At 42.1% G+C, this 23,780-nt stretch overlaps 2 protein-coding genes across 4 annotated transcripts in view; one reads left to right on the plus strand and one right to left on the minus strand.

Annotated features, from left to right (window-relative positions):
- The window catches only part of kyat1.L (kynurenine aminotransferase 1 L homeolog), a 30,073-nt gene extending 18,116 nt beyond the window's left edge, over positions 1–11,957 (plus strand). The window contains exons 16-17 of one of the 2 annotated variants that reach the window (XR_005963161.1): positions 10,614–10,754; positions 11,824–11,957. The gene's annotated coding sequence lies outside the window, so the exon portion shown is untranslated. Of the gene's footprint in view, positions 1–2,822; positions 2,976–10,613; positions 10,755–11,823 lie in introns of those variants that run through there. The other variant, XR_005963162.1, reaches the window with a different exon arrangement.
- On the minus strand, positions 841–23,058 carry LOC108704464 (golgin subfamily A member 2-like). Of its 2 annotated transcripts, XM_041573180.1 has the most exons (27): positions 22,952–22,987; positions 21,085–21,165; positions 15,448–15,543; positions 14,248–14,291; positions 13,284–13,347; positions 12,658–12,714; positions 12,283–12,363; positions 10,384–10,422; positions 9,207–9,269; positions 8,587–8,680; positions 8,075–8,181; positions 7,790–7,848; positions 7,571–7,712; positions 7,192–7,281; positions 7,006–7,113; positions 6,367–6,454; positions 5,909–6,252; positions 5,144–5,257; positions 4,823–5,047; positions 4,222–4,321; positions 4,047–4,135; positions 3,766–3,922; positions 3,275–3,342; positions 2,798–2,900; positions 2,598–2,704; positions 2,344–2,500; positions 841–1,653 (listed from the first exon to the last, which is right to left on the minus strand). In XM_041573180.1, the coding sequence occupies exons 2-27, from the start codon at positions 21,088–21,090 to the stop codon at positions 1,403–1,405; spliced, it is 2,853 nt and encodes a 950-aa protein (XP_041429114.1). In that variant the 5' UTR covers positions 21,091–21,165; positions 22,952–22,987; the 3' UTR covers positions 841–1,402. The 2 variants fall into 2 exon arrangements, with proteins under 2 accessions (XP_041429114.1, XP_041429115.1); XM_041573181.1 differs by lacking the exon at positions 21,085–21,165 and having other exon boundaries at positions 5,909–6,255; positions 22,952–23,058.
- Positions 23,059–23,780: the final 722 nt, after the last annotated feature.

The raw sequence follows: 23,780 nt of genomic DNA on the forward strand, positions 1-23,780 counted from the left end.
ACTAAATTCAAATCCTATGCAAATTTGGGGTGCAGAGGGAAATCTCTTTACTTTTTGTCACAAAACAAGGAAGTAAAAGATGTTTTCCCCTTCCCAACCCTAATTTGCATATGCAGATTATGATTCGGTTCGGGAATCTTTCACGGAGGATTCGGTCGATTCAGCCGAATCCAAAATAGTGGATTCGGTGCATCCCTACTGACAACGTACCGGGTTCAGTCAATATCAGTTTCATTCTGAATTACCCTTAGAAAGGACTTTGGATAGAACATACCTGCTCTTCTACTTATATTTTTCATAAGATCTTGTGTTTTGACCATTTCTGAGCTTTTTACAATGCAAAATAAACCCTTATACGTAATTTCTGCAGCTGTTAAAACAAGGGATGCACAGTATCCAGGATTTGGTTTGGTATTCAGTCTTTTCCAGCAGGATTCGGAATTGTGGCGAATCCTCGTGCCTGGCCGAACCGAATCCTTAAAATCACACGACTTTGTCACAAAACAAGGAAGTAACTTATTTAGCCGTGCGCTGCCCACACGACTCCATTACCGATCCTGATTCACATGTGCAAATTAGGATTCGGATCGGTATTCGGCTGAATTTTTCACAAATATTTCAAAATAGTGCATCCCTAGTTAAAACAGTTTAAAATCTTGTCCCACGTAGCCCGTGGATATGAGATCAGCTCAATGCAAAAGAGATTCCTTGGGCTGCATAGTAACAAGCAACGTCAATCACCTGCCTTTACCCCAAAAAAAATCCTTTTTCCACGGAGTCACGAAGGATTGCTTATGATGTGAGAATGAATAACACAGCACAATCAACGTGGTGATCATATTATCTTTTCTACTAAGGCTTTGCTAGCCGGAGCAGTTTATTTGACACTGTGCAACTTCACCTGGAGACTGGTTTTATCCCAAGGACAATCTCCAACTGTCTAACCCTCCACTTCATTTTCAAACCACCATTCTACTCGCTGTCAACGTCACATGAAACAGTAGTGCTTGAGATATGTACAAATAAAACAAAAGAATCAGGAAATAAGGCCGACTATTCAAGTGGATGGGGTTGAGCAGATGGAAATAGCAGCTTTTAACTAGAGTTTGGAAACAAGTCTGCACTTAATGGTATAATCCATAGGCCTGTGCAATACAGGGGTTCCCTGGGGTGGAAGGAAATACTGCAAATTTCCTGTTTCACGGACTATTCACTAAGAGAACTAAAATTCAGCACAGGAAGGCAACAGTTCTCTACATCCATCCCATTAATTGCCAATCTTCAGCCCTTCCCCATCCCAAAGCAAATCACTTCTAATGTGTCCTTGGAGAAAACGAATCCCAGCACAAGAAGGCGTCGGCATGGGAAAAAGAGGGATGGATACATCAAGTCAACTCCTCGCTCAAATCACCATAATTCGGACCTCGTCGTTCTCGTCGGCACGGTAGAAAAAGGGGATGCAGGGATTCTGCAGCAAGGCACCGGGCCGTTCCTGGGGATTTTGTATCTCATGCAGAAGTTGCATAATTTGCTTAGTGGTTGGGTCTTCTGATCCAGAGGTTGGGTTTGGTCGTTCCTGAGGGGCAGCCAAATGAGGCAATGACTGGACTTTTTCCTGTCCCCCATCCTCTTCTAAGCTGACTTCCTCCAGAGCTACAATGAGACAAAATGTGGTTACATATAGGGGTTAGGGATAAACAAGACAATATCCCTCCACAGTACTAGAGCTCACACTATTAGAACCTTATAAGACAATTCAGTTTAGATGTATTCAGTACAAAATTTGTTTCTTTGCTTAATGAAGAAACCTGTAATTCTAAGGGTTTTTTTAGCCATAATTAGGGATGCCTTCTTTTATGGGTTCAGCTGAATCCTTGTGTACAAATAACAATCCCTTGCCCCAGGCAGAAATTGCTGATGTGTGAGTGTAAAAAGCCAGAGCAAAATTATTCTAAATTTACTCCATACTAGAAGGTCGGATTTGGTTCAAACAGGCTCTCGGATTCAGCCAAATCCGAATCCAGCTAAAAATGGTTCTGATTCGGCCAAATTCCAAATGAAATCTGGGATTCGGTGCATCCCTAGTATACATAATTTAAAACATTTTGATGATTTTCAAGCAGAGGTGGTCCAAAGAGGTACAAGAGCATAAGGCTATACAATTCCAACCAACCACACATCCAACCCTCCTGCCGCAATCATCACCCTGCTGCAGCCACCTGCCCACCCGTCTGTTGCCACCCACATGCCGATTTGCTAGCTGCAACCTCTGCTGTTGCCTGGATAAACCATAACCTCTGCTGCTCCCTGGCTAATCCGCAACCTCTGCTGCCCACAACTTACCTCCATACTCTTTTGCTTCAAGTTCCATAAGGTTTTCTGCTGGAAACTCTCCTGGCCCTGTCTGGGGACCCTGGGTTGCTTCCACAAACCTCCTGTACCATTCATTGCGCTCAGTTACCAGCCTCATGACCAAGACTTGCAATTCCAGCAGCTTAGCCTACAAATCAGAAAGATTGCATAATTCAACTATTTGTCCTCAGGAAGACGGACAGTTTTTCTGATATATATCTTCTCACTCTTAGCCTAACACCTACCTTCATCTCCTCTTTGTCCTGAGCCAGTCGGCTAATGTACTCCTCCTTTTCATTATGACGCTGCTTCAGTATAGCTCTCTGGCTCTGATAAAGTGCAATGTATTCTCCTACAGAATGCACAAACGTTGGCTTGGGTTAAGACCATCAATTATGGATGATTATGTATTTCAATAGAAACATCAATTAGTGCTACAATTTACCAATAGTGTCTGTTTCTCCTGACAGCTGAATACATCGATGCTCCAGCTCTTCTACGCGATCCTTTAGCTCCACTCTCTCCTGCTTCAAGTCAGTAAACCGGAGCTGGAAGCAGAGAATATGGTCAGCAAGCAGATTATAACAAATGACGCACAAAACTATTACACGGGGTATCTGATGACATGAAGTTTCCATACGATAAAGCAAAAAAAAGCAAGCTGCATAGGTAACAAGACACTTAACAGTGTAGTTATATACACATGCCAATATTTATGTAACGTTTTCTGCAATGAATAGGACATTTTGTTCAAAAGCCAGCTGTCATCTGTGCACATTTATTTAAATGAAAAATATCTAGCGTACAATACCCTGATAAGCTACAGTAACTAATTTATACAAAGTAAGGTGTCACATTATCAGGGAACAAGAACAAGCAGTGAATGATTGTAACAGACTCGCGTGTAGGCTGGATTACTCACTTGAAGTTTCTCCATGGCACTTTGCAATGCATCATACACCTCTCTGGGAATGCTTTCCATACCAAGAGCTATAGATAAAAAACATCACATGGGAATTTATATATTGGTTACAGGTTAATAGAAACCAATGCTACCTGAATGTACAGTATAGAAGTGAAAGTGCATAACTTAAAATGGTCCAAACTTATCCACTAGCTTCCTACAAATTCCCTGGTCTCCCATATTCCTCACTTCCATGTTTTTGGCATGGGTGAGGCCACAGGTGAAGCTGGGGTGGATAAGGGTGAGTAACAGGTCTAAGTGGGTGTAAATATTTGGTGTCCCTGTTATTAGATTAGTGCAGGTCTCTGCTTCTTGGTAATTAGGCAGTTGAGCCATATGGGCATTCTCCTGCAGTTAAGAAAATTATATTTTGGTGTTGGTGAATTAGGATTAAATAACTGAAATCAACTATTACAAGTTGCAGGTATAAGTATCAGCGGCAGTATTACCTGCTGCATGATGCATTGTTCCAGATGATTGCTGCCGCCTTATCTCGGATATCTGACGCAATAGATCTTGACAGTACCTCTTTTGTTCGGTCAGCTGTCTTTCCACCTCTTCCCGCTGCCCTTGCACCTTTGCTATGGAAGAGGTGATGAATGTTACCTGCAGGCAAATACCAGATTGGAAAAAAAGAGTCATTAACAGGGAGACCGCAATACAGCAACAATTTAGAGAAGCAGAAAAAAATGCAACAATAGAAATGAGATTTGAAACTAATGACACTCACCATCTCTTCTCTGTTTTCAAAGTCCTCAGGGATGTCCAGAGAAGCCTTGGGAATCTCATCTTCATACACTTCACTCTCCACTCCATCTCCTGTCAGATATATATATAGGAGTGAGATTTACTTAAATGTGCAAGAGAATAAATATCATTGCTAATCAAAGCAGCTCATGCCTCACCTTCTATCCTATTGAGCACTCTGCTATCTGGCTCACTACGGATCTGGAGCACTTGCGCTCTTAGCTCTTGGTTTTCTTTGGTGAGAAGCTCCAGGTTCTCCTGAAACAGAAGGCAAATATGTTTACTACTGTACCAATTTGTGCTGAATGAGCCTCTTATTATTACTTATTTTTATTAAGCAGTATGTAATGCACGCAACGTGGAAAGAGCACTCGCAAATGAAAGGTGGGACATGAGCTGTCTCTTGCTCCTTTGGTTTCATCCACACTGCATTTGTGTTACACATCTATCATAGGAAACTAAACTATCAAAGGAACTAATGTAACAAATATTTGGAAGAAAAAATCCTTTAGGAGGAAAGTACTGGTTGTCAGAATAATGACATCTCTCTCAACAGGGAATACAATAAGCTTCTATATACAATAGTTCATGATAGATGAATGCAACATGTAGGGTATTCTCCAATGGCATTTTTGGGTGCAGAGATATGCCCATATCATTGAGTACAATGGGAAACTTGCAGAAATGCTTGTGCCTAAAAATGCTGTGTGCCTGCGGATAAAATGATACATGTGCTATTAGCCATAAGTTGACACTTACTCTGCTCTTTTGCAACTCCTTCTGGTGCATCTCTGCACTGACTTTCCCCTGCACCTCCTCGTGCTGCAATCTGTCCATAAGCTGAGCCTGCAGGAGATACTGCCTCTGGATCTCTTCTTTCTCAATGGAAACCTGCTGATATGCTGCACTGTACTGCTGGAGGTGAGCAGAGACCTCATCTCGCTGACTCTGCAGAAGCTGTATGTCCTGCTCCTTTGCAGCCAGCTAGTCAAAAAAGGACACAGAGAGACCAAAATCAGTATCACTCTGCACCGTGCAATAAAAAACAGCATTTGTAGACACACCACACCCCTTGCTGACCTGCTCTTTAAAATCGCCCAAAGTCTCCTGTAACTGCCCCAACTTCTTGGCCAGCTCCTTTTTCACATGCTGCTCACTCTGCAATGCATCGGTGAGCTCCATGTTTTCATTTGTCTGGAAAGATTACAGAACAGTAAGTGGATCAGCCAGTTAATACATACCAGGGTTATATATGGAAAGTTCAAAACAAATGCTAAGAGAAGAGCAAAATGGCCACAAGGACAGTGAAACAGAACTAAGAACAGTGAGACAAGATATCTGCTCATCTATCTATTTTGCACCTTAAAATAACAGCAAATCAATTTCTAATGGTATATGGAGAGCTGGGGTTATCAGAATAATCTGAGGATCTTTCCTGGTTCTAAGTGATTTTAATATGGTTCACATTCCCAATTGTCTTTGGCACGCAGTTCCTCTGCAATCTAAGGTCATTGTATTTACCATACCCAGATATATTAAGGTGTGAGTTAAGAGAAACGTGACATAAATAAGTTAAAACAGAGGAAGAGAAGCTCTCACACTTCACCAAGCATCAGAGGTGTGTGCCAAATTACAACATTTAACTGGTTATCAGATTTTGAACCTGCCCAACTATAGACTGATAAGGCTGATCAGGCTGCTGTGTCCTACTGGGATGGAGAAATAAATGGACGAGAACAATCTGCTCTCCAGCATTAGCTCGGATACAGTATATAGGTTCCGCGTGAGAACAATTTAGACCAGAGGGAAGCGAAGGTAGGAGTTTATATATACGAAGACCCCTACCATTTTGACAAATCCATTCTGGAGCTCAGCCAAATGTTCCTTCAGTTGCCTGTTCTGGGTCAGTGCCCGGCTGATCGTGGCTTTATCACTCTGCATGTTTTCCAGGATCTGCTGCTTGTCTACATTATCTTCACTTTGGCGTTGTAATGTCTTCTCCAGTTCCAGCAGGCGCTCTTCCTGTTCCTGGTTTAGCCAGCTCAGTTGACTGTTGTCCTGCACCTGAGCCTGATACCTGTCCTGCAGATCATTTAAATTCTGCTGTAGCTGCTCCACCTCTCTCTGCAAGGCCAGCTCAATTTCAGAGGGTCCTGAAAGTGGTGTGGGCTCAGTGTCTGTTAGCTCAGCTGCTGAAATAGCAAAGAAGTGGGATTAAAATAAATCATAATGTTGAGTGGAGCATCACAGAGCTGATGTGAGACAATACTCTTAATAATATTTGGTTTCTTCCCTGCACATACCAGATGCCAGCAAAAGCTCTGTAACCCTCGTCTCCAACTGTTCCACCTGTACCTGGGCTGTATGTTTCTCCTGGCCCAAGGTCTGGATCTATGAAGGAAAGAATAGCATTCTAACTGCAGCTCCAGATATCATAAATATAAACAGGACTACAGAGGATTTCTGTATGATAACTTCACTTAAAGAAGTAGCTTTGTTTTGGGCGTTTTTTTGTGGTAGTTATGGTGAAAATCTAAAAGGAAGTAAAAATTACATAGAATTACAACAAGGTGACTGTCATATTAAGTTATTTAGCTGGTTCTCAAATTTTTTAAGGTTCCAGTGTTGCAGTTTCACACCTCACTTCTACAAACTAGCCAGAAAAAAAAGCTATATTTTCTTTCAACCCCAAAAAACAGTCAGGGAACATGATGGAATGAGTGGATGCAAGAAACAACTTAATGGAACAGATTAAGAGCATATGCTTAAAAAAATATTACTGGGCTGCTGTGCCACAATGTGGAATACTTCTAAATTCCCATATTTTCATTAGCAGCTTAGGCATGGAAGAGAAAAATACACATTTATCAGGCAAAAGCCTGGAAAGTAATTTACAATTTCTATGCTATTTAACAAAACAGAATCCCATTCCAGCCGTTCACCTGTTCAGAAAGAAGCCGGACTCTTTCCTGCCAGACAAACCCTTCTTCCTTCAGATTCTCTAAGTACTGGTCACGTTCAGCTGTTAGTTGTTGGATAGTCTCGGACATCTATAACCAAAGAAAGTGTTATTTCTGAAAAACCTCTTTCTCCCCATTCCCTTGTTGCAGCACCGGGTCATGCCCTACCTGTGCTAACTGGACTCCAAGCTGATCTCGCTCTTCCAAAACCATCCGAAGCTGCTGATTTGTGTCTGGCGCTCCTGTATGATTGGAGAACTTCACATACAACATAAAGCATAACAAAAAAAAAAAGACAAGATTGATGGTGTTTTGTAAGATTACTAAGAAATACAGCCCAGCTAATTGGCCCTTTTTGCTTCATCTATACAGCTCTATATCCAGTAATTTATACTGTGATCATCCGAGTTAAGCATACTGGAAGGCCATTTTCTGCATATAGGACAACTGTGCTAATTAAAAGTAGGTTCAAGTGTATTTTAAGTATATCTGGATATATAGCGTATCTGCTCCAGATATCTACTTGTGGTCATCTTACAGACTGTACCTGTTGAATCATGAGCTCGGCCATCTCCAGCTTCTTCATAAGATCTCCTGCCTCCAACCTCATGGCTGCATTCTCAGAAATAAGCGTGTTCAGTTTCTCAGAGAGCTCAGAGTTTTGCTGCTTCAGCTCCTCGTTGCTTTTACTGAACAATGGAAAAGTCACGTTAATCTGTGCTTGTTTGGTAACGAACCCAGAATCCCGCAAGCAGGGCATACCCACCTGTTCTTCAAGGACTCAAGTCGAAGGCCATCGCGTTCCTTCTCTAGTTCCTTATTCAGCTGAAAAGTGAAAATAAATTTGACAAATATGTAAACTGATTGAAGTAAAACAAACTCTGTTATAGTTGGCATTTTTGGCAATGCTAGTGCAGGAGAGATTGCCCTGGGTAGTGCCGATATGTCTGGTCCATTCTGACGTTATCTCATAGTTTCAACACTACTGGTCTTACAAAATAATAATCATGTTTTCAGTGTAGAAAATTGAATAAGGCAAAAGAAAATGTACCTTTTCCGCCTGCTTCTGCTGTGCCGAAATGGAAGAGAGAGTCCGTTCCAGCTCTGCCACTCTCTGTCTGGTAGATTGCAAACGTAGTGCAAGATCCTCAGACTCAGCTGCACAAAAATCACACTCACCAATGCTGCTATTTACAAATAAATCCTTTTCCCCCCCCAAATTGTTTAGTGTTGTTTGTTTCCATTATAATTAGTCATTTCAGAGACAAGGACTTTTTCCTTCTCTCTGACAGCAATTTGCGCTGCAAGGGGAGTAACTGGCATGTTTCAGAGCTTCTGTCTCCATTTTGTGTTTACCCAGATGATGTTCGCTATAATGACATTTACAGTCTGGTTTCCTTTCATTTAGTTGACAAAGGGTTTCCCCTATGTAATCCCTATTCCCTAAGCTGTTGAAAAACACTGAATCCCACTTGATGCCATAGCAAAAGTGCTTTAGTGTCTTCTGACCGAGCTTATATATATATATGCATAATGAAAAGGCTGTGAGGCATTCACTCGTACCTGCTTTATGCCGTGCAGCCTGCTGTGTGTGAGATAGAGCTGTTTGCAGCTCGGATTTTTCCGAGACCAAGATGCCAATAGTCTGGATGTGAACCTGGAAGTCAAAAAGGTATTGGTAGGCCTCACCCATAGCAATAAAACTAACAACTGTTTTTATGCTTCTCCACTTTATAACAGGCATTAACAATCCCATTTACTATATCAAACTAACTCTGCCTTCCCACCGACTCCCATGCTCTGGCTTCTCACCTGCTTTCCACACTTCCAGTCCACCTTCCTACCTGAACTCCATGCTACGTCATCATTAATCTTCCACACTGCTGCTCCACCTTTAAACATTTGACACCTCCAGTGATCCGGTTACACTTTCACTGTAGCCTTCCCCACTTTTACGCTACCTTCGATTTATCCTTCAGCCTTCCATATTCCTACCCGAACTTTTCACTAGTGAAGCACCAACCCATTCCACCTTCTTATTGGCCTCCCAAGATCCAGTTCTCCTTTTCTGTCATTTACTCTTGCACCACCTTCTCATCCTTCACTCCAGTCTCAAGTCCCATCTTCCCACCAGAGTCCACTACAGCTACTGACCAATTCAAACAAGCTATAAGGGCTCTCACCTGCAGTTGTTCCCTCAGTGCACCTTGCTCCTTCACAAACTTTTGTTCAAAACCTTTTTTCTCCTGTGCAAATACAAAATATTCAAAAAAAATGTCCACTTTCCTAAAATAAATTCACTGACAAGTACAAGAACAATGTTATTCCTTTTCATTTTGATATCAATATTCCACCCTCAAACAACTTCTGTTTCTTGCATTAAAAGCAGCAAAGTGCTTATTTGCTAAACATTGCTGCTAGCAGGACTCATTTAGCAGGAGCTATAGCTGGATAATGGCATATATATTTGGATGTTATACAGTTGTGCAAATACAAATATTCCACCTGTCCTGACGTGCACTTCTTAATGGCCCAGGGACAACCACATATGGCATAAGAGGTTCCCCAAAAAGAAAGGGATGTCACCAAACGAGTGGATCTCTGGTGGACCTAATTAGGTTGGTCTGACTGCATGCCTACCCAAGACCATAATCTGATAATAATATGGGCTTATACAGGCCTGTCAGAAAAGGATAATATTAAACTGGCCAATTCTGTCTCAAGGTTTTTAAACAGACAGGCCAAACATTGATTAATGGCCAATGAATGGTCATTCATGGGCCAATAAGTCAGATTCATTCAGAAGTCAGCAGCTAATACCGGCTCATGTATGACTTTACATGTTGAGAACCAAGGAGTATGGCTCATGGGTGTAGAGGGTTCCTGTCCCCCTGTTTCTTTCTAAAGAAGATCCTTCTCCATGCTGTATCTGTAATAGGATGAGAGGGAGCATGGAGCAACACATTTCCCAGTTCTAAGAGACAGAAAGGGGCCCCACAGAATGAGAAGACAGTATTGAACGGCATACACAGTTGATGTCTTGTAAAGGCAGAAATAGCCTTTGCAAGACTTCAGGCCTGTCTGTTGTCTGGATTATGCAAAAGGCAGTATAATCAGAGTTAATTAAAATGAAAAGTCCTGCCTTGTTACTCCAGTGCCCCTCAATAAGAAATTGATATTGTCTCAGACAATATGCATTGGCGCTTATTTTCTATGGTTTCGATTATTCCATTATTATTGTTCTTCAGCTCTCCAGTAAGAGAATATAAACTGCTTAACTAGTTGTTAGGGTCTTACTCATTCTAGCAACCACAGTTATAATGAAAGATGAGAAGAGTAAGACAGATAAGACTTATTTACCTTTTCCATCAGATCTGCAATCTCTTGATTTTGTTGTTTCTGTTTAAATAAAAATATATTATTCCTCATATTCATCTGCATAGTGCTGTGCATCTCCTTCCACAAATGACGTATAAGTAACTTAATAAGATGCAGAGCTATGATACATAACATAAAAAAAATGAAATAAGACCTAAGATGAGCAGCGCAGGGATCCTTGATTTAAGCAAATACTTTTTTTTGTTCAACAGGATTGCAGGAAAAGAATTCACAATTATTGTGGATCGCATCTTCTAAAACCCCTAATAAGCAGATCTCAGAGGTGAATGTATAAGGGAAGGTTCCTGCTATACAAATCAAGATCGAGGGCTAAGAACTTCCAGATGTCTACGGTAGGTGGTGCCAACTACTCTATTCTCAAGAAAGGAAAATGTGGCATCTCTGGAGCGTCCAAGATATACAACAAAGGACACATTATAAAAATATAGTTTTAAAAAGAATTATTATTATTATTATGCTAACAATTACTGATGCCTTTCCGTAAGCCAGTAAAGAGAGTTGGGGTGATCTTGGGTTTGGCACAGACTTCATTGACACCTGTACTCCACTGGTTTATGACAGTTGCCCCTGCACCTCTAAGGGAGGTGGCACATGCATCAGCGACAAATCTTCTCTTCTTCGGGCGACTAATCTCGGCGAAACGCCTTCCCGCCGGCATGAATATGAATCACCAGCCGGATGGCATACGAATTGCTTTGGAATTTTGAAGTCGGCCGAAGTTTCCTCGTAAGGCAATGTGAGGAAATGTATGCCATCCCATTGGCTATTCGTATTCTTGCGTGCGGGAAGGCATTTGGGGAGGGTAGTCTCCCGAAGTAGGGGAGATTTGTCGTTGGGTGACTAATCTCCCAGTCTGCCACTAGCCTAAGGCTATGGACACACAGGCTGTTAGCAGCTGTTGTCAGCCGGCATATTTTGGCAGGATGAGAAAAGCAGATCCTCTCCGTGCCCCTGCTCCATTGATTTGAATCTGGTCAGACTGTGTGAGGTCACACTCAGCGGAGGTCAGTATTTGGGTTGACCTCAACCTGTGTGCGCCACACAGAGGCTGATCAAATTCAAATCAATGGAGCAGGGGCACTGAGAGGATCTGCTTCTCTTATCCTGCCAAAATATGCTGGCTGACAACAGCTGCTAACAGCATGAGTGCCCATAGCCTGACTCTTATCCTAAATATAATGGGTGCGGAAGGGGTTGGTTGCCATTACTGCAGAAGCAAGTTCCACAAATCCAGTGGCAAAGGGTCAAAAAGATCAGGAGTTTAGGCAAGTATATGAGATATCACATGCTGTGTGAGTCCAGGCCTTCTCCATCTTTATAAGCCATAATGATAACACAAGGTCCATTTGTCTTTGCCATCAACATAGGGTTGCCACCTTTTAAAATAACATTTACCGGCAGGTGGAGGGGCGGTCTTAAAGTGGCGGGCCGTGACGATAAAGGGGGCGAGGAGCGCCATTGGCTGGCCGGATCGTGACGTCAAAGGGGGCGGAGCCAAACGCACAAATTTGCCAAGAAGCCCAGGAAAAAAGGTAAGTTTGGAGCAGGCTGGGGGCAGGCCACGGGCTTTTTTTAAGTGTATTACAAATTTACCGGCAGCTACATTGCTGGTAAACTTGTAATACCGGCCCCGGCCTTGGCTGGTGTTTTACCGGCTAGGCTGGTAAAATACCGGCCGGGTGGCAACACTACATCAACACAATGCATAAAAACACAGGTGAATATAGAAAAGGCATGTAGCACATGCTGGAAAGGTTTGCTGCACAAATACAGAGGGAAAAAAACACAAAAGACAGTGTAATTTTAAAGGGGCACACAGCAGAGGATGCAAGGAGGGTGCAGGGCAAATTTGGCTCTTACCAGTTCCTCTATCTTTGTACTGAACTGGTTGTTGGTTAGATTGCTGGAGTCCAGAGCAGCAGCCAGCTCCTGGAAACGAGACTGCAGCGCGCATGCATTTCATTTAGGAAGAACGAAAAAAAGGGGGGAAGCATAGAAGAGACATTTAGATCAAAAATATCCTCCCCAAACCTATGAGAAAATATTCTGCAGCACATTACAAGCTTGAGAATACCCACGGTACCCGAGGATCTCTCTGTGCTGCAGTACAGGGATGGCTAAAAGGAGTGCGTAAGAACTTTATGATTATATTTGAAGGCAGGAGACAGGTGACAGCGGCCATACAGAATACAGAGAGACAGCAGGTGAGGGTAACAGCCATTGAAGGAACCTTACCTCCAGTTCTGGGCTGCTACTTGAGATGATATTTTCTCCGTTAACATAGGAATTTGACTAAAAGGCAAAAAGAGACATCACAGAAATAACCGATTTATTTAGTATGCTTAACAGCTAAAAGGGGACATCAACTATATATTTTCTAAATATTTTAGGCAATATATTCATGGTGATATGATTTACACATTGATCTATAAACAGAAAACCTGGAAAGAAGTGTTAAATATAAAGATAAAATAGCTTCGCCCCTTAAACATCCTCTAAAGATGGCGCCATACATGAATTTGGGTCATTTCCCATTCATTCAGCAAATACATGTGTGTTACATGATTTTCTAGTAGACTTAAGGTATAAAGATTCAAATTATGGAAAGATCTGTTAACCGGTATCCCATACCTGTAATAATAAAATGGTAGCTTGTACTTGATCCCAACTAAGATATAATTAATCCTTATTGGAAGCAAAACCAGCCTATTGGGTTTATTTAATTATGGAAAGATCCGTTATCCGGAAAACCCCAGGTCCCATTCATATATTTAATTTCTTTAATCTGTACAAAAATACATGGCAACACTTCTAGAAACTACTGGCGGGGATAGGACGAGGCTAAAAATCAATGCACCTACCTGTGACACAAAGCCGTTAAGTTGTTCTGAAAGTTGCCGGAGGCCGTCTGTTGACGAGAGAGACCTGGGGGATAAAAATACAGAGTTCTTGTGAGCAGTTCCATCTTGAAATGCTTGTATGTGTGGGTCTCCTGTTCTAAAACCATTTTAAAGCAAAACTTGTTGGCAGTACAGTATATGAATAAATAATGACGTTAAAGGGATACTGTTTTTTCAAAACACATCAGTTAATAGTGCTGCTCCAGCAGACTTCTGCACGGAAATCCAATTCTCAAAAGAGCAAACAGATTTTTTTTTATATTTAATTTTGAAATCTGACATGGGGCTAGACATATTGTCGATTTCCCAGCTGCCCCCAATCATGTGACTTGTGCCTGCACTTTAGGATGGAACTACTTTCTGGCAGGCTGTTATCTCTGCTACTTAATGTAACTGAATCAGTCTCAGTGGGACTTGGTTTTTACTATTGACTCAGATCTACCAGGCAGCTGTTATCTTGTGTTAGGGAGCTGCTATCTAGTTACCTTCCCATTGTTCTGTTGTTAGGCTGCTGGGGGGCGGGGGGTGATATCACTCCAACTTGCAGTACAGCAGTAAAGTGTGATTGAAGTTTATCAGAGCACAAGTCACATGACTGGGGGCAGCTGGGAAACTGACAATATGTCTAGCCCCGTGTAAGATTTCAAAATTGAATATAAAACGGTTTGCTTTTTTGAGAAATGGATTTCAGTGCAGAATTCTGCTGGAGCAGCACTATTAACTGATGCGTTTTGGAAAAAACATGTTTTCCCATGACAGTATCCCTTTAAGCTCTGGTTTAACAGCATGTTAGTGACATTAATAATTAATAAAGCATTTTTCTCATTAGCAAAAGGTTGGCCTGGTTTTAGTGCTTGTAGCTAATGAGTGTCATATAATGAGCTCAGAAGCAGTGCACCCCCATCTTGTACTATATGAGACTCACCTGTTCTCCGCTGGCTGTGAATTCCTGCCATCATATTCAGTTTCCTGGGGGGAATAAAGAGCAAGTGTCATGACTGATAGAATACTGGATAGCTTCCATATAGCCAGGTCTCAGCCAAGATTCCTCCTTTCCATTTCAATCTGCAGAGCAGGAAACCCACAACCGAGAAATTCTAGCACAGATAGTTGTTTTGCTTAAGAAAAGAAAAAGTGGTACAGGTATGGGATCCGTTATCCTGAAACCCATTATCCAGAAAGCTCCGAATTACAGAAGGGCCATAGACCCCATTTTATCTAAATAGTCCAAATTTTTAAAAATGATTTCCTTTTTCTCTGTAATAATAAAACAGTAGCTTGTACTTGATCCCAACTAAGATACAATTAATCCTTATTGGAAGCAAAACCAGCCTATTGGGTTTATTTAATGTTTACTTGATTTTCTAGTAGACTTAGGGGGTTATTTATTAAAATCCAAATTCATATAAAGCCTCAGTAGGACTGAGATGGCGGATTTTGGGATTCTGACGTTTTCCATCCTCGGGGTGTAATAAATCTCGAAAAAATTGTTTTTTTTGTTTTTTTTATTATAAAATCTGAATTGTTAGTGGAAAAGAAAAAACTCGAATTTTTCGAGATTTATTATACCCCGAGGATGGAAAACATCAGAATCCCAAAGTCCTCCATTTCAGTCCTACTTTATATGAGTCAACGGGAGAGGTCCCTATCCAATTTGGAAGTTTCTGTGGTTGAGCCCAAAAATCCATCTATTTCGGACTTTTTGGGAAAGGCTTTTTTCACCCGAAAAGATGGAAAAAGTCGTAAGATTTGGATTTTTTCGTCTTTGTCCCTGATCCGATTAAATCATGTTTTTTTAATAATAAATAAGGTCCAATCATCATGGATTCTAGTCTGGTCAGACTTTTTTTTAATTAACAAAGAAATATTTGGACTTCTATAAAAAGGTATAACGATCCAAATTACAGAAAGATCCGTTATCTGGGAAAACCCCAAGTCCAGATCATTCTGGATAACAGGTCCCATACCTGTATAGGCATAAATCACCAAATCTCATGACATGCATAGATATGTAGCCAAACAAGATTCAAGGTTTTATAGTTTTATTTATAAGTTTTGTATCAGCAGTGGCCCACGTTGACTCCTGGAAGGACAGGAATAGAGACAATGGGTGTCACTCACACACCTGGAATATGGGGTTATCAGGGTGAGACATGGTTGGGGTTTTACAATTGTCTGAGCCATCGTCAGCGTCATGCGAGTTAATGTCACTATCCAAAACCTGTTAGAACACAACAAGGATTAGTAGTTAACCAACGAGGGGAACGGGTGATCGTTTTACGTGACGAGGCAGAGGTAAAACAAGGCACTTGTGCTCGGGCAAAAGAAGAATACTTGGGGCTCATTTATCAACACTGGGCAAATTTGCCCGTGGGCAGTTACCGATACCAACCAATCAGTGATTAGCTTTTTTTAAAACCAGCTGCAAGTAGAACAATGAATGCAGCAATTTCATTGGTTGCCATGGGTTACTGCCCATGGGCAAATTTGCCCAGTGTTGATAAATGACCCACTGTGCCAGCTATGCGGCTATGGGATTAAGAACAGCCTGTAGTTCACAGAGCAACAGGCATTTGTGGAAAGGCTGCATACTTACTGGAACATACCATACATGACTAGGGAATCCCAGTCTAACAAATTTTGGGGTCTCAGCTGACACTTATCCACTCTAAAGGCAGTCATGCACATGCCCATCCCATAAAGTAGCCGTCTGATTGGCTTGTGGGTTGAACAGACAGACAATACAGGTATGGGAACGGTTATCCAGAATGCTCAGGACCTGGGGTTTTCCGGATAACGGGTCTTTCCATAATTTGGATCTTCGTAACTTAATTGTACAGGTATGGGATCAGTTATCCAGAGACCCATTATCCAGAATAATTAATTAATTATGGAAAGGCAGTCTCCCATAGACTGCATTTTATCCAAATATTCCAAATAATTTCCTTTTTCTCTGTTATAATAATAGTTTGGAAAGGCTGTCTCCCACAGACTTCATTATATAGTGAATAAAGTACCCCCTCTTGTAAAATATAAGGATATTATTAGTTACCGAGGAGTTTCATGACCATATAAAAACACGAGGCCGAAGGCCGAGTGTTTTTATACAGGTCATGGAACTCCGAGGTAACTTCTAATATCCTCATATTTTACAACTGGGGGTACTTTATTTATTATAATACACAAATTTTAGTGAGTCATGTGACAGAAATGACATCAGAACTCACCGTTTATAACTGATGACATCACTACTCACCGTTTATAAGGATATAATTTACAGGATATTCATGGCTTTTGTGTATTATAATCAAATAATCCAAATTTTTAAAAATGATTTCCTTTTTCTGTGTAATGATAAAACAGTAGCTTGTACTTGATCCCGACTAAGATATAATTAATCCTTATTGGAAGCAAAACCAGACTATTGGGTTTATTTAATGTTTTCATGATTTTCTAGTAGACTTAATCTATGGTGATCCAAATCGTGGAAAGATCTGTTATGTGGAAAACCCCAGGTCCCAAGTATTGTGGATAACAGGTCCCCATATCTGTACTAGCATGCCGGGTGCAGCACTACCACGGTGCAGGGATCCAGTATGCACAGGGCAATAACAACATGGGCCATTCTGGAAGCCGACAGACAATAGAAGCATGCTGACATGTTTTCTTTTTTCGTTTTTTTATCCAAAGACAAACAATGGGCAGAGCTCGCAGGTCATGCAGCACATGCAGTGGATTTTTAGACGTAATACTGCATGTGTTTTTTTAGTAGGGGTGCACTGAATTCAGGATTCGTTTCTGGATTCAGCCTTTTTCAGCAGGGTTCGGATTCGGCCGAATCCTTCTGCCCGGCCGAACAGAATCCTAATTTGCATATTGGGGAGGGAAATCGTGTGACTTTTTGTCTCAAAACAAGGAAGATAAATGTATTTCCACTTCCCACCCCTGATTTGCATATGGAAATCAGGATTCGGATTCAGTTCGGTATTTGGCCGAATCTTTAACGAAGGATTCGGGGGTTAGGCCAAATCCAAAATAGTGGATTCGGTGCATCCTTATTTTTTAGGGCACAGTACAGAATCTATTATTCGGCATCCTTGGAACATGAGTTGGTTTTTTTTCAGCTACAGGGCCTGGATAATAGATCCCCTACCTAAGCATAACTGAGAACTTAGTGCCCTGGTAAATGTGTGCCTATGGAAGTAGCCAGTTTAATTTATCTGGTTCCAGTTGGGCAGAGGGCTGTGTCAGTAGTTAGGTATCTATGAGCCCCGCATGATGTAATGCAGCCACGGCTCACCTTGTTTATTTACATCACTAGCAAGCGATGACATCAGCACTTCCTGAGTGTTCCTTCAGTGAATGGTGGGCGTGGCTCTGGAAAACCGCCACCTGCTCTACCCATTCTCTAAGTGCCAACTGCACTCATAAAATAAGCAATTGTCATTTATGCCTCTGTACTCATCATATACTCTGGAAGCAGCAACAACTCCCACATAGGTAAAGGAGGTCAGTTGGAATATACAAGTATGGGATCAGTTATCCGGGAACCCATTATCCAGAAAGCTCTGAATTACGGAATGCCATATACCATAGACTTCATTATAAGCAAATAATTCTAGCTCAAAATTGTATTTTTCCTTTTTCTCTATAATAATTAAACTGTAGCTTGTACTTGATCCCAACGAAGATATAATTACTCCTTATTGGAAGCAAAAAAATTCTATTGGGTTTAGTCAAAGTTTAAAGAATGTATTAGTAGACTAAGGGTCTGGCGAGTAGATTCGGGGAGATTAGTCACCCCAGCGACAAATCTCCTCTTCTTCGGGGCGACAAGAGGAGGCAGTTCGGGGAGATTGTCGCCCCGAAGAAGAGGAGATTTGTCGCTGGGGCGACTAATCTCCCCGAATCTGCTCGTGTGGCCAGACCCTAAATATGGAGATCCAATTTCCTTATCTGGAAAACCCCAGGTCCCGAGCATTCTGGATAACAGGTCCCATACCTCTACAAGAAAAAAGTCATTCCAAGCAACATTCCAATATACGTTCATTACAGATTGTATATGTTTCTAACGTTACATGTAAATCTTATTGAAAGCAGCCTCTGTCTCTGCAGTGTTGGTTCGGACTCCCGAAACAATGTAGCAGAAGTCAGAAGATTAACAGAACTTGTGCTGCAGTGTTTTACGAGTCCGAAGGACAGAACAGAAAGGGATAAATAAAGACTGTTTTCTATATGAAATTATGTTCATGCGTACGTTTAAAATCCAGTGAAAATGTGTAATTGATGTATAGTAGAAAGTTGTTTAGAATTACATTTGCTTTCACTGTGGAAAAAAAAGGTTTTTTTAGGTGAAGTTCCCCTTTAAATTAAAATTCAGCTTAGTTTCAAATATCGGGAGGTAGATAAGGGGTGTAGCTGTCCTACCTATGAAGATTACCTGTCGGACAGGCAGGACTAGGATGGAGTGAGTGGATTGAGGGTGCTATTAGAGTATGAGTAAGGGCATTTTTCTACTATAGAGAGTAGGGTGTTACCATCTATTTCTTTACTCCCAAATATGAAGTAAGCTATGAGGATATAGTTGATTGAATGTACAGAATTACCCTGTATGTTTACATTTATGCCAATGAGTAAGGGCTACATCATGTTTGCCCTAAAGGGGTTGTTCACCTTTAAGTAAAATTTTAGCCTGCTGTAGGATCTGATATTCTGAGACAATTTGCAATTGGTCTTCACTTTTTTGAATGATTTCACGTTTTGTTCAGCAGCTGTCTAGTCTACCTTTTCCCTGCAACCAGGTAGTGGTTTAAATGAGATCCTGGGATATAAACAGGGCCGAATAAAAAGATAAGTAACAATAACAATAAAATTGTAGCAACACAGAAATGCTGGGGGTCAGTGACCCCCATCTGAAAACTGGAAAGAATCAGTAAAGACAGGCAAACAATTGAAAAATTTAAAAAGCAATTGAAAAGTTGATAACTGGCCGTTCTAGAACGTACTAAAAGTTTACATAAAGGTGTACTACCGCTTTAAGTATTCTGTAGAGCGACAGCTTCATGGCACACAATGGGGAGCAGGAATGACAAATAACTTGAGGCTGTACATTTTGACATTACTGAACCTTTAGCAGCAACAGTAGATCATAACAATGTTATCCAGAAAGTTCCGAATTACGGCACGACCTTCTCACATAGACTCAGTTTTATCTAGGGAAGCACCGAATCCAGGATTCGGCCAGGATTCAGACTTTTTAAGCAGGATTCGGATTCTGTCAAATCCTTGTGCCTGGCCGAACCGAATCCAAATACTAATTTGCATATGTAAATTAGAGGCGAGTAGGAAAATCACGTAACTTTTCGTCACAAAAGAAGATTTTTCCACTTTTTCCTTTCCTGCCCCATATGCAAATTAGGATTCCGATTCGGTTTTCAGCTGACTCTTTCACCAAGGATTTGGGTATTCGTCCGAATCCCAAATAGTGGATTCGGTGCATCCCTAGTTTTATCCACATAAGCCAAATTTTTGTAAACGATTTCCTTTTTTTCTGTAATAACAAAACCGGACCTTGTACTTGATCCCAACTAAGATATTATTAATCCTTATTGGAAACAAAACCAGCCTATTGGGTTTATGTAATGTACATGATTTTCTAGTAGCGTTAAACTGTGAAGATCCAAATTACAGAAAGATCTGTTGTCTGGAAAGCCCCACGTCGCAAGCATTCTGGATAACAGGTCCCATATCTGTATGTGCTAGAGACGTCCGACATGGAACATACCATTTAAAAGGAAAACTAGGCCAGACACAAGCAGCGCGGTTAACACTTTCTATGAAACAGACAAGTAATCCCCATCCACGCTATTATTCAGACAGCTGCTCAGCGACGGATTTCTCCAAGGATGGGAATATGGTTTCATATGAAACCCACAGGGATTTGGCACCACTGCTAGAGTGGAGGAATTTCACCTTAATGCCGCAGGCAAATGCTCGGAGAGAAGCTGCACAGATTCCCTTCATTCAATAGGAGCTTTATTCCCCGACAGTACAAGGAAAAAAAGATTTTAAAATAAAACAGATTGGCTAATTCTAAGCAACTTTTCAATTGGCCTCCATTATTTTTTTTTAGTTTTTGAACTGTTTGCCTTCTGACTCTTTCCAGCTTTCAAATGGGGGTCACTGACCCCATCTAACAACAAATGCTCTGTAAGGCTACACATTTATAGTTATCAGGGACGGACTGGACCCTTGGGGGCCCACTGGGTTCCATACCTCAGGGCCCCCCCGCAGCGCGCATCTCACGCATGCGTGAACGGCGGCTCATGTGCGAATACCGCTGCGTATGCGCGCATGCACGGACGCCGGTGCATGCGTCCAGCCAAATGGGGAGCGTGTCTGGGCTGGCGAGGGCCCATGAGGGCTGGGGCCCACCAGGTTTTTTACCGGTATCCCGCCGGCCCAGTCCGACCCTGATTGTTATTGCTACTTTTTATTACTTATCTTTCTATTCAGGTCTCTCCTATTCATATTCCAGTCTCTTATTCAAATTATAACTTAAAGGGCAAGTCCACTTTGCAATAAACCGTTAGCATGCACCAAGGATCCATTGCACATATTCACCCGTGCATAACACAAGCAACATTTGCTCTCAAAATACATCAAAAACGGCAATGACTTAAAAACTAAAAAGCCGTGAGTTTGGGGAGAGCCAACATAAAAGTGAAGCACAAAGCCAGCGGTCTTTCCCAGGCCGTCTCACCTTCATAGGGTCCAGTGATGGGACAGATAACCCATTGGATCTATGAAGATCTGACACCAGACCCTCCAGAAAGGCCTGAATCTAAAAGCAGGAGGAGGTAGAAAAAGAGAGAGAAGGAGAAAAGAAATCTGCTCATTTTGGAAAAGCAGAAATGGAAATTAAAAGGGCTGTTCACCTTCAAAACACCTTTTTCAATTCAGTTGTTTTTAGATTTTGCCCCAGAAATAAAGAAATTTTTCAATTATTTTACATAATTTTTTATGGTTTTTCCAAAATCGAAGTTTAGAATTCAATATTTGTGTCTCTGGTGTTTGAGTCGGGCAGCTCTCAGTAATTCAGGGGCAGCGCTCAGTAATTCAGGGGCAGCGCTCAGTAATTCAGGGGCAGCGCTCAGTAATTCAGGGGCAGCGCTCAGTAATTCAGGGGCAGCGCTCAGTAATTCAGGGGCAGCGCTCAGTAATTCAGGGGCAGCGCTCAGTAATTCAGGGGCAGCGCTCAGTAATTCAGGGGCAGCGCTCAGTAATTCAGGGGCAGCGCTCAGTAATTCAGGGGCAGCGCTCAGTAATTCAGGGGCAGCGCTCAGTAATTCAGGGGCAGCGCTCAGTAATTCAGGGCAGCGCTCAGTATTCAGGGCAGCTCTCAGTAATTCAGGGGCAGCTCTCAGTGATTCAGGGGCAGCGCTCAGTGATTCAGGGGCAGCGCTCAGTGATTCAGGGGCAGCGCTCAGTGATTCAGGGGCAGCGCTCAGTGATTCAGGGGCAGCGCTCAGTGATTCAGGGGCAGCGCTCAGTGATTCAGGGGCAGCGCTCAGTGATTCAGGGGCAGCTCTCAGTGATTCAGGGGCGGCTCAGTGATTCAGGGGCGGCTCAGTGATTCAGGGGCGGCTCAGTGATCAGGGGCGGCTCAGTGATTCAGGGGCGGCTCAGTGATTCAGGGGCGGCTCAGTGATTCAGGGGCGGCTCAGTGATTCAGGGGCGGCTCAGTGATTCAGGGGCGGCTCAGTGATTCAGGGGCGGCTCAGTAATTCAGGGGCGGCTCAGTAATTCAGGAACATACAGAGTTTCTAGCTCTCTAGCTAATGGTTAATTGCAATTATAGAAACAAGCATTAAGCTTGATAACTTGATACACTGAGAGAAGACAATGGAGACAATTCTAAGCAGTAAACGACAAGAAAAGGGAAACCCTTTCGGCCTGGCCAGTGTGCTTCTTACATGAAGAAGAAAAACCTCCTCTGGTACATTAATGGGAATAGAGGTGCCACCAGGTTTACTCTGCTCCCCAGTGTTCCTCACATGGGCACCAGCCTAAGGGATCTTACAGACGAGCGTTTTTAGCCGCGCTCCCCTGCATTCCGGTTTCATGTGTTCAGCCGCAGGGGAGAGCAGGAGTAGACGCACTGAATTCTTTTCAATGGGGCTGTACTCACACAGACGCATATAAGCGCCGATTGCAGAAAAAAAGCAACATGCTGCTTCCCAACCTGTGTTCAGCACTTACATGCGTCTGTGTGAGTACAGCCCCATTGAAAGGAATTCAGTGCGTCTACTCCTGTGCTCCCCTGTGGCTGAACGCATGAAACCGGAACGCAGGCGAGCGTGGCTAAAAACGCTCATCTGTAAGAGCCCAAAGAATTACTGATTTTACTCACTAGGTGGTGCTTAACAAATCGGCACTCATCAATACACTTGTCCTTTAATATTTCTGCTACATACAATTTAGAGCTAATAAAATAAAACTGGAAATCACAGATTTTCACAATGAAAAGGAAGAAGTCCGCCTCTGTTTATTTGGCATTGCTGTATAAAAGGAGAGGAGCGTTACACTACACTGGGCAGGATGATTAATGAATGAGCAGTTTGACTCACTGGGTCTGGAGAGAGCCGTGGCGAATGATCAGGATCAGATTCTTTGGACTTTTTCTTTTTCTTGCCGCCCGTTGGTGCAGGAGTGGTCGTCTTCTGCTGATACTCCTTCAGCTGTTGAGAAAATGGGACAGAGTTACACCATGCTTAGCTATGGATAAAGGGGAAGCAAACCAGAGTGTGAGCTCATACGCTTATCTCCCATAATTCCACAGGTTCTAAATTGTATAAAAGTCAGTTTGAGGGTTATTGAGGTTTTGTTGATTTTGTATCTCTTTCCGCTTAAAGCGAATCTCTCATCACTTGAGAAGGAAACATATTGCAGAAGTGGCAAATGATAAGGTGCTGGGTTACATGAGTAACCAACAGTCACGGGTGCTTTAGAACAGACCCCTGCAGCTTTCACTGTGAGCAGTCTATTTGTGCCTCTTTCTAAAGCTCAGCTGCTAACACTGCAACCGGGAGAAATCAAAAGTCATTAGGTAAAGACAAGTACAAAAGCTGCATTGTATGACGTAGCACAATATAAAAACAGGCTTAAGAAAGTCAGTAGTAAGTATGTAATGCAGGCAATCTATCTTATTGAATGCTGATCAAGTTGCTCCAATTGCAAACAAACCCATTTGAAGCCTCTCCAATTTGCCTCAGAGGGGGACAACAATTCCTTCCTGACTCCAAAATGGAGAGGCTTCAAATGGGTTTGTTTGCCTTCCTCTGGATCAACTGGCAGTTAGGCAGATTAAAATTAAAAGGTTGAGCTTGATGGACGTGTGTCTTTTTTTTTACAACCTAACTTACTATGTTACTATGTATTGGGGTTAGAAAGAAGAAT

Source organism: Xenopus laevis, chromosome 8L (assembly GCF_017654675.1).
Source record: "Xenopus laevis strain J_2021 chromosome 8L, Xenopus_laevis_v10.1, whole genome shotgun sequence".
Taxonomy (NCBI): domain Eukaryota; kingdom Metazoa; phylum Chordata; class Amphibia; order Anura; family Pipidae; genus Xenopus; species Xenopus laevis.